Genomic DNA, 10,967 nt, shown 5'->3' with positions numbered 1-10,967 from the left:
GTGTGTCTAAATTAAATGAGTCAACGAACAAAGAACATTTCACAGAAAACTTGTTTGAATTTGAAGACAAATTATTTGGATGTTTATTTTACTATGTACAGACTCTACACATCATGATTTGAGACATTCTATGTGGTTTATAATGTTACACTTATCTGCAGGTTCTGTCACCTATACCACCCACAGATAATCCTTATCCCACTCTTGAAAAGAGAAAAACAAATCCCACTCTGTGACAGTAATATCCCTAATCCACTCAAAGACAGTAAACCCCCAAACCCACACTGCAAGGTGACATCTATGTAATACTCTGTGAAAGTAAGATCAAATTCCCACTCTGAAATTTAGATCAAAATCCCACTCTGTCAAAGTGAAATCCCAAGTCCCACTCAAACACAGTTAGATCCCAATCTCACCCAGAGATTATAGACTAATCCACAAAGTTTATCACCTACATATCCACATAGATATAAAAGCCAGAACTTAATTGCAGAGTGGTTAGGTAGATGCAATAACGAGTCAACAACTTTGAAATGGTGAGTAAACCACCCTTTCTGTTTACATTCATCATGTACAAAGAGATTTTATACATCGGGCCTTTTCCAAACCTATCTTTCTGCTGGTGACCGTTGTTTTGCTAGTGCAGTCAAATTGTCTCGATCGCTGATCAATACATTTTTGCTCTTGCACATTTTTCTGCTATACATGTAGTACATACAGAAATTAGCTCCCAGGCAATCAGCTTGATGAAATTGGAAATTGGCGTATGGTTGACTGTGATACGTAACCACTGTACTGCCCCACAATGTTCATGTCTTGTGTAATAAGGAGACGGTTCCACTGGTGCTCTGTAATTTACCAGCCTCTGTGCTTTTTCTCAGCAGGGATTCTTGTAACTTCTTTATTCTGTTGTCAATCTCATGGATGCCGATGTCCGCCATGACATCGGATTCGTGACTGTCGACTCGCTGACACTTCAACATAGATTGCTATCAATCAAAACGGCAAGAGAGAAAACAAGTAAGCTTCAAGATAATTAGTATTCATCACGGGAAAGCCTCCATTAAAGGCACTGTACACTATTGGTAATTGTCAAAGACCAGTGTCTTCACTTGATGTATCCATATAAGCTGTGAAAATTTGGGCTCAATTGGTCATCGAAGTTGTGACAAAATGATGAAAGAAAGAACACCCTTGTTGGACGAATTTGTGTGCTTTCAGATAGGAATAAAAGACTTCTAGCTAGAAGTCTTTTATTATTTTAGTGAGAAGTTACCTCTTTCTCAAAAACTACGTTACTTCAGAGGGAGTCATTTCCTACAATGTTTTATACTATCAACAGCTTTCCAATGCTTGTTACCAAGTCGGTTTTTAAGTTAATATTTGTTTTGAGTAATTACCAAACATGTACCTTCCCTTTAAAGAAACAGGCCACAATAAAACATCCTTTGCATTTTCACTGATTATGCTTTACATTGAAGCAGGTGTTGAATCAGGCCAATACACAATCTGAGAAGCATTACTGACAGTAATGCTTCTCAGATTCAAACTTGTTGGAAAGAAACCGATATCTTTTTACATAACCACAGTGCTTCAAAGTGAAACGTTTCTCAAAATGCTTTATACTGTCGAAAGCTGCTGTAGGCTTCTAAAACAAAACTTGTTATTGCCACTTGTTTTAAGAGTGATTACGTATACCTTTTATCACACATTGGTGTATGGGTAAAACAGTGACAATCTTCTTTATCAGTAATGCAAATTAAACATAGGATAGTTTGATGTTCCACCAAAAAGCAGCGAAATTTGAAAAATTATTTGGTGCGCACTTACTGTAGCAGCATCAAAGTACTCCGGTGACAATCCCTCCAGGTGTAGAATCCTGCTCTCCAATTCTTTCAGTCTCTGGTAGACTCCCGATCGCGGAACCTCGCCTAGGATTCATAACAAGAGATAATTGTTGTAGGATTTAAGGCATTGCATGGTGAGGTATCAATACGTATTTGGTTTGCGGTAACAACATGTGTGTATCTACTTGCCAGGTAGATAAGCCCACTCTTCTCTTACCTCTTCAGTCTCCTGGATGACTAGAGCAAGCTAGTCGAAACGTTGAGACCAATTTAAGATCTGACTCCGCGGTAGTACAGTTAATCACGATCCTATAAGCTAAAGTAGTAGTCCCAGCCTATTTTCTATACCATCCGCCCGGGTAATAGTTAAAAAAGCAGGACAGTTCTTTTCAGAACTAAGAAGTCTCCCGAACCCCCGAACATCTACTCCGCGGTAGTAGAATAAAGCAAGACAGTTCTCTAAGAACAAACTCTACCTGGCAAGTAGATACACACATGGTGTTACCGCGCACCAAATATATATAAGAGATAATTGACTCGGACAGGCAACAAAGACAAAAAGAGGTAACCCATTGCACTGCTAGGCCTGTTGTGGTCTTGGCGCATTGGACTGCAATTCTTAGGGCTAAGTAATCAGGGTGTAGGTTTCAGGATTAAAGCCCTATGATCTTACCTTGAGCGAGTTTGAGGTGTGACTCCATATTATGCAACCTCTCCTCTATACCCTGCTGGGTGCTCATGCGGGTCAAACAACGCCTTGCTCTACTGCTGGGTGACCGGCCTGCCATCGGGCGATAGGACACCATTGTTGGTCTTGTCTGGGGTCCGTGCACATTAACCACCCGGGATACTGAAAAAAAAAGTTTAGAGAAGAGATGATTGGAAAGATATAATTAAGGAGTTGAAGCACTTGGTGCACGGCTAACTTCAACACTAACACAGAGTCCAGCCTGGGCTCCGCTTGATATACACACAAGACACAGTTCACTCTTTTTGAAATTTGGTCAATTGCCCCCAAATTAAACAAATCCTACACTTTTTCCAAGTAAAACTAGGAAGATTAAAACAATCAAGTCGGTAGATCTGCAGACTTGCTATTCTGGGTATCAAATGACAGGTTCTACTCTTACACTGAGTAATACACACTGGAAACTTGGCTCTTTTTAAACCCTCCTGTATGGAATCAAACCCCTGAAAGCTACTTAAAAATGGTGGGATTCAAATCCATAACCACCAAATTCTACAATACACTTGCAAAAGGTGATTAGTATTTAGTTTTTCTGGAAGAAATACTAATCAACAACTGTTGCACAGTTGGTGTAGTGTACAAAGCATTTCATACAATGCAAAACAATGAAATAAATCTACTGTGATTTAATTTACCCTTGACGTGACTTTTGTAGCCAGCTCTTGGTCTGAAGATGGCATCAGTGCGTGCACAGCTGTTAAGCTGATGGTGATGTTTGGATGTCACTGGGACTGAGTAGAACTCTCGCCTGTTGATATCGTCAACTTCCAGCTGTTTCTTCTCCATGAAGGAACGGATTCGTCTCTCAATCTTAAAAATTAATCAAAAAAGTTTCAGAATGAGACAGCATGTCTTTTTTAATAGGTTGTTTTAACACTTGTGTCCTTCAGCAAGGCACTTTACTATAAATGCTTCATTCTTATGATGGTACATAATGTATGTAGGTTCGGTGCATTGTGTACGGCATGTATAAGAACCCAGTCACACTTAGCATTAAGAGAAGGGGTTTGGCCCAGTGTTTCTGGTTTTCAGTCCCTAGACTGCGTTGGTTTTCCCTGGAATAATTCTCCGCGTTTTTTCTCCCAATTCTAATTCTTCCTTGTTTTCTCTCCATTGGGTTCTTGGCTAGAACAATGACTAAGTTCACTTTTTTTTTTAGAGTCCTTGGCTTCACAACCAGAATAAATGAAAATGAAATCTACCAGTAATAATGAACATTAAGAAGGCCAGGCAAGGGCACCAAGGCATTTTCTCCTTGGTAATAAAGGGCACCCTAAGAGGCAAATGTAACTTTCTACTGGATCATTTCAAGGGCACCAAGCCCAGGGGGCATGGAGGCAATCGCCTTCGTTGCCTCTGTGAAGTATCAGGCCCGTTAAGGTCTAGCGGAGGATGCTTGCCAATACTTCAGTCTCAGCCATGCAATGATGACAAGGATGATGTACAGCATGCCTACCTCTGCATTGGATGCGCTAATCTGCACCACCGATGGATCTACTGTGATGGATGGCTTCTGATCTTCATCCTTAATTGCTTGAGATGTTGTAGAATCCATGGATCCTGGGGTGGCCTCTTCCTCCTCATCTGTCATCTGGTCATGAACCAAAGTCTGTTAAAAAGGGGAAAAAAAAACAAATTAATGCCTTAAGTAGATGGGATATAGAATACTTGGTGAATATAGACCGCTAGCCTGGAACTACCTAGAGGCCACAGTCTCTGTTGCCCTGGTTTTGGCCTTGGTGCCCCTTTTAAATCTTCCCATAGGATCAAGACTTTGAGATTCGCCAGTAAAAATGCACCTTGCAAAATGAAGTGGCCTTGCCCTTTCAAAGATAAGATTCCAGAGACCTCTTGCATGTATGACAGCACAAGCTCAGAACGTAACCTTGCACTGAGGTCAAAGGAAGACATACATGTAGGGTCCTATATCATTGGCTGAATGTTGTTGTGTGCTAGTTTGTCCAAAATTTTCAGATTTAAAGTTCCGCTAGTTTGTCAAAAGAGGGGCTCAGTCAGACTGTCAAAACCGAATCTCTTAATCCTCTATGTCTCTTTGATGTATCACCCCATCACCCGATTAAACTGAGATAAAAACATAAACAAACAAACAAACAACTATGCCAGAGTGAGGGTTTGAACCAACCTGTAATGAAGATATGAGCTTTTTCAAATGGGTGTTGAGTTGTGATGCATTGATTGTGCAGATGGCTGATGGATCCACGGTCAGCGAAACGCTACAGGATAGGTTTGTCTGAGGAGAAAAGTCAAATTAAACAGGTTTTAGAAACACTATTTCAGCATTTGTGTTGTGTCGTGGCCGAGCGGTCTAGTGCATCGGACTCAAGTTTTGATGGCTGCTGAACCATTGGTGTGTGGGTTCGAATCCTGATCATGACACTTGGGGGCATAAGCATTCTTGATGAACTGTATCAACTCCTTAGGATTATGCACCACCGGCAACCTATTGTTTATGTATAGACGCACAGGATGCTCATCACATCAAGAATCTCTACCCCTGCAGGTACCCATCTACTCGTGGGTGATGACGAGAAGTAATTATAGTAAGTGTCTTCATCATGCCCCTCACATCCTACAATAAAAAAAGTGTATTCCTCACAACATTGTTATGATTAGGTCATTGGGTTAAGTATCAGGGGCCTAGGCATGCTACATTACATGGTGTAGGTATCGTAAGTTTTGGGAAGGGGGGGGGGTAGTTGTGACATCCTCTGCTGGTCAGTGACCTTTTACACAATGGAGACAAATGAGAGGTGGGGGCATTGGATTACGATTGTCGCAACTAGGCCTAGTCGCAACTAACTTTTGACTATTATAAAGCATAGCCAGGAGCTGTACCAGTGCCACACCAGAATGAAAATGGGACTAACTTAAATCACCAAGTCCAAGTCTAAGGAATGAAATAGAATGTTGTTATCTGTAAAAATAAACACTAACTTACACTTAGCATAAAATTAAACAGTACACATAACAGTGACATAGGCCCAATATTATAAGCAAACAAAGGAAAATAAAACATTACAGTGGTAGGCCTATATTAAAATTGTTTATGTATTGTATTGTTGTCAATATTGCTGGTTGGTGACAGCTGGGGGCAACATAAATACAAAATACCACAACAAAGATGCATCAATGTCATGATGTGTCTGTAAATTAGATCTGTGCCTTTCTAGCGTTCAAAATAGAAACAGCTGTTGAGTACAAATTGGAGTATTCATTAGTTTGCAGGCGAGAATTGGATTTCTAGGAATGAAAAACAGAAATCAATAAAATTTCAAATTTCACATTTATTTTTACCTCGGTTAAAAAGTTCTGCAAACACGTTAAAATACTTCGAACATTGTCATCGAGATCCATTGTGATTCCTTTGTGTAAGACGTGCTGATATTTTACACACAGATGAGTAGCTTGCAAAAGTTTTAGTACAACTGCACCGAGAGCTGAGCAGTGGTGAACCTTGGGATGTCCGCCGTAGTTTTGGTCCAAACCACGGCATCAGAATTCAGAATGTACGGTCATCGCGGTTCTCGATGGCACCAGACTAATGAGGTTTAAAACAAATACATGTTTAGCGTAACATAACCGACCCTAAAATGGCAGGTGATATTTGTTTTCTCTATTTTTTATTTTACTTAAAAGAACAAAGTTTTGTATAAAACTGTACAAAAGAATACTAATGTCAAAAGACAAGCTGAATATAAATGGTGAAAAATAATAATTTAAATGGAAAAAAATTCCCGTGGGTTAAAACAAAAAAGACATACTGGCATTTTTGTCGTTATTACGGTAACATAAAATATATTTTGAAGGCCTATTATGACCTTTGCGGGTCAAAAGATTTTGTACACATTCTTTATTATTTTATATCCAATTGTTGACATTTGTAATATTCTTTGGATCGTTATTTTGATAGCCAAAAATAACAAAAGCCTGCGACAAACTCAAGGTTATGATTAAAAGTAATATTTGTGTTCACAAAAAAGAAAGATGAATATGGTGAATACTAATTAGGGTCAATTCATGAATTATTCATCAGCCAGACTCCAAATTTAAACTGCTGGTTAAGCCGTACAATATCGTCGGGGATCCATACAAGCTCCGTGTTGGCAACTTACGTTGGCAATTTTTACGTGGATTTTATTTTAGACGTGGAGGCGTTTTTTAATGTGTCACGATATTCTCTTTAAAAAGGTGTTTAAAATGAACTTGTAGTTAAGGATTTTGAGGTGAAAAGAGAAGCCTAAACATGGCTTGGTTTGGAGACCTAAAGAATATAACTGGAAATTTGACCGGGCAGTTATCGAATGCGGCGAACACAGCTGCGAGTTTCACTCGTGATGTATTGGCTGAAGGGACCGAGGAAGTCAGTGGTGAGTCAGTGCTGTTTGATTGATCATAATCCCCGGTGAAATGGCTCGATAGACGGCCCGGCTTCTCTTGTGAAGAAGATACACCGGCCTGCTATTATTTCTACCTTTGAACCCACTTTAATTAGAACACTACGTACTACTGAGAACACTACTATGATTAATAATAATAAACAAGCTTGCAAAAGAACAGTTTTATTAACATGTAGGAAAAATGTTGAATCATGGACTTGAGATTTGTAGAAATTAAAAACAAACACATTCTGATTTATTTATTTGACAATACAGTCTAGCCAAGCAAGAAGTGTGGGCAGGAGGTTTTGTATGAAATACTTTATAAAATGTATCACAGTTCCTATACCAAATCTGTTGCACTTGATGTTTTTGTTGTTGTTTTGATAATTCAATTCAATATAAAATATATTATTTATAAAAATAATATCCAAATTTAAGTTATGATTCTTTTGTTTTGTCTGTTCAATTACCCCCATTTTTTTTTTTTTTTTTTGGGGGGGGGGCCTTTTTTGTTAGACTGATTTGGGGGTTCGGAGTCTTGATTTACTTATTTGACAATACAGTCTAGCCAAGCAAGAAGTGTGGGCAGGAGGTTTTGTATGAAATACTTTATAAAATGTATCACAGTTCCTATACCAAATCTGTTGCACTTGATGTTTTTGTTGTTGTTTTGATAATTCAATTCAATATAAAATATATTATTTATAAAAATAATATCCAAATTTAAGTTATGATTCTTTTGTTTTGTCTGTTCAATTACCCCCGGTTTTTTTTTTTTTTGGGGGGGGGGCCTTTTTTGTTAGACTGATTTGGGGGTTCGGAGTCTTTGTTATTTTTGGTTGATAGTTGTTTTATTCTTCCCGCCTGCTCTTTAATTTATTGAATTTCTTTTTTTTTTTTAAGGGTATTTACTATAATAATAATAAATGTTATGTGTGTGCTCTTTTGATAATTTTATGAGTTAGTAGTTATTCATTATTGTTTACAGTATTTTTGGTGAATTATTTATCACTCTTTATTTTGCAACTACTTGGATGACGAAGGCAGTTGTCTTCTTAAATCTTAATGATATGGCGTGTCATTGCCAAGCGGATAAGAACACCAGACACAAGCTCTGGTGTTGCCGATCAGCAGAGTTCGGGTTCGAGTCTCGGTCATGACACTTGTGTCCTTTTAGCAAGGCACTAAAACCATTATTGCAACATCATTCAGATGAGATGTAAAGTATATTGTGTTTATGCGCTTAAATAGATCTCATACTTCAAAACATTGCTCTGCATGGAAAAGTACATACTACCTGCTCATTTCACTAGCCTGCCAGCTTTTTCACTGGTCAATATTTTAAGATTTTTATGTAGGGATGGGACTTTGACAATGAATTAGCTTACTCAGCAATGAACTAGTCCTGTAGCAAGACTAATTGTACGGAATTCTGACTGGTCCCCTGGTGTTTGAAGTGGCATCTGGCAAGTGGACAACCGTTGAAGTGATAATGGATTTACCTTGTGTATTTTTTTCAGATCAAGGCACGGAGCTGAAGATTGCAGAAAGCAAGATCAGAGAATTAGAAGGACTCATCATTGCCCAACGTTCAGAGGTACAGATTTTCAGTTCTGTCTTTTTTTGTTGGTTTGTTTTTCACAGGATGGAAGTCAGCATTTGTAATTGCTATGATATACAAGGAACGAGACAGAGATTGTGGCAGTGTGATGGTAATCAAAGGACACTTTTAGCCCGAGCAGAGTCTTCTGAAGTCTCTTGAAGCAACAAAACCATTAGCCTTCGGGAATGAATCTGCTTTGTAGGGTCTAAACTTCAGGCCCTTAACCATGTTAACTATTTTTTTGCATACCATATTATATTTCCTTTTGGTTGTTAAGAAATTTATTCTATTTTCTCTTTGTATTAGAATGAGCGGCTGAATGAGTTGAACCATGAGTTGACTGAGAAGGCTGAGGCATCAGAGCTGCAGATAAACACTATCTCACAGCAGTATCGGAATGTGCTACAAGAAAAACAGGTAGGAGGAATGAAAACTATACACCATTTGACTGTTGTGTGTGACCACATGATATGCAGACTAGCAATAGACCGATTCATTAAGCTCTGCCCCATTCCGTATTGACCAATCACAACGCAACGAAGGTCCGACACTATGCGTGCGCGTATGCTTGGCGCGCGCGGCAGAGTTGTGCAGAAAGGCATTGGAGAGCCCCATGTGTTCTTGCTCACACGTGCGTCGTGGGCGGAGTCTACTGGATCGGTCTATTGAACAGCCAGACAGTAGGAGGGTTCACTGTGTGTACTGTGTAGATGCATTCATTAAATGATAAATTGCAAGCTGGCATAGATTATCTATCATTCACTTGATCGGTCAACCAGTAGGAGCGTTGACTGTTTTGTGGGACCACATGCTATGTATTGCAGGCTGGCATAGTATGTTCTTTCGTTCACTCCAAACCATAGTTGAGTTTATTGAATGGTTAGACAGTAGGAGGGTTCACTGTGTACTGTTTAGATGCATTCATCACATGATAAATGCAGGCTCTGGCTGACATAGTTTCTATCATTCACAACCACCCATAATAAATGTTAAACTTCCATCGGGGATAAAGAATATATTTTGGTTTTTACCCATACACTGATGTGTGTTAACACTGTATACTCAGTTCTTTCCCCGAGTCCTGTGAACAAATATCACAGGCATATTACTCGGGTCGGATTCGAACCCACGACCCTTGTGAACTCAAATTCACAACCACAATGGACAGTATTAAATGACCAGTCAGTAGGAGAGTTAATTACTTGAAGCCAAATGCTTGCAAGACCAATTATTTAAATACCTTTGTTACTTTTTTGATCTACAGGATGAGTTGGTCTCTCTGAAGCAGCAGCAGCATGCCATGCAAGACATGCAGCATAGCATGCTGGCAGCAGCCACCACAGCAACACCCTCCTCATCTGCCTTTATGACTCACAGCACCTCCACCTCCTCCCTCTCTGCCTCCATGGTGTCCATGGATGAGCATGACTTCGGCGACATCATCTCATCCCAGCATGAGGTCAATAGGTTGTCTAATGAGGTGTCCCAACTGAGGTCGGAGTGTGATCACTGGAAGCAGATGGCAAGCGCTGGTAATGGATCAGGGGTAAGTCTTCAAAATTCATCATTCATGATTATGATAGATAAACCCTCCTACTATGTGACCATTCAATACCACCTTTGTGGTTTTTTAGATGTAATGCCAACCTACGATATCATATCATGAGTTGATGAACATGCTGAATGCACACAGTTCAAAGTGAACCCTCCTACTGTGTTACCTTTCAATATCACCCACTGTGGTTTTGAATGATGATGCCAGCCTAAAATATGATATGTGCTGAAAAATTACACACACAGTGAACCCTCCTACTGTCTGACCACAGTCCACAGTCAACCCTCCTATTTTTTTACCATTCAATATCTTCCACTGTGGTGTTGTATGATGCAGTTGTACTTACAATGTGCTGAATAAACGCATTACACAGTATACATTCAGCCCTCCTACTGTCCAACCGTTCAATATCACCCAGTGGTTTTGATTGATAGATAAACTATGCCAGCCTTCATTATGATACCATGTGTTGAATGCATTTACATACATGTAGTCAACCCTCTTATTGTCTGACCATTCAAAATCATCCACTGGTTTTTAATGATATGCCATCTTGAAACAAATTTTTTTTGTGGTGAATGCCAATCTACGCAGTCACAGCTAGACTTCCTACTATCTGACCATTCAATATCACCTGTATGGTTCTGACTAATGGATTTTTTCTTGTTTGTTTGATCAGGCCAAGTTTCAGATCGGTGTTGAAAATAGAGCGAGTGGTAACAATGAGGAAGGTTTACAGCTTAAAACAAAAATAAAGGTACATTGTATGTTTTGTTGTATTTGTTCACACAAATTATTTATTTACCCGAGCCAG

General features: G+C 39.3%; 2 protein-coding genes across 2 annotated transcripts in view; one reads left to right on the top strand and one right to left on the bottom strand.

Annotated features, from left to right (window-relative positions):
- Positions 1 to 83: 83 nt before the first annotated feature.
- LOC139939528 (MAP3K12-binding inhibitory protein 1-like) lies at positions 84 to 6,113 on the bottom strand. Its single transcript, XM_071935528.1, has 7 exons — positions 5,911 to 6,113; positions 4,739 to 4,846; positions 4,052 to 4,204; positions 3,231 to 3,405; positions 2,521 to 2,697; positions 1,831 to 1,931; positions 84 to 989 (listed from the first exon to the last, which is right to left on the bottom strand). Exons 1-7 carry the CDS (start codon positions 5,968 to 5,970, stop codon positions 810 to 812), a joined length of 954 nt encoding a protein of 317 aa, XP_071791629.1. The 5' UTR covers positions 5,971 to 6,113; the 3' UTR covers positions 84 to 809.
- Positions 6,114 to 6,699: 586 nt separating this feature from the next.
- The window catches only part of LOC139942789 (uncharacterized), a 29,229-nt gene continuing 24,961 nt past the window's right edge, over positions 6,700 to 10,967 (top strand). The window contains exons 1-5 of the mRNA XM_071939571.1: positions 6,700 to 6,983; positions 8,516 to 8,592; positions 8,905 to 9,015; positions 9,863 to 10,144; positions 10,833 to 10,910. Of these exons, the coding sequence (XP_071795672.1) occupies positions 6,860 to 6,983; positions 8,516 to 8,592; positions 8,905 to 9,015; positions 9,863 to 10,144; positions 10,833 to 10,910 (672 nt within the window). The 5' untranslated portion in view covers positions 6,700 to 6,859. The remainder of the gene's footprint in view (positions 6,984 to 8,515; positions 8,593 to 8,904; positions 9,016 to 9,862; positions 10,145 to 10,832; positions 10,911 to 10,967) is intronic.

Source organism: Asterias amurensis, chromosome 1 (assembly GCF_032118995.1).
Source record: "Asterias amurensis chromosome 1, ASM3211899v1".
Classification (NCBI taxonomy): Eukaryota; Metazoa; Echinodermata; class Asteroidea; order Forcipulatida; family Asteriidae; genus Asterias; species Asterias amurensis.
This window is presented reverse-complemented; position numbering and strand designations above follow the sequence as displayed.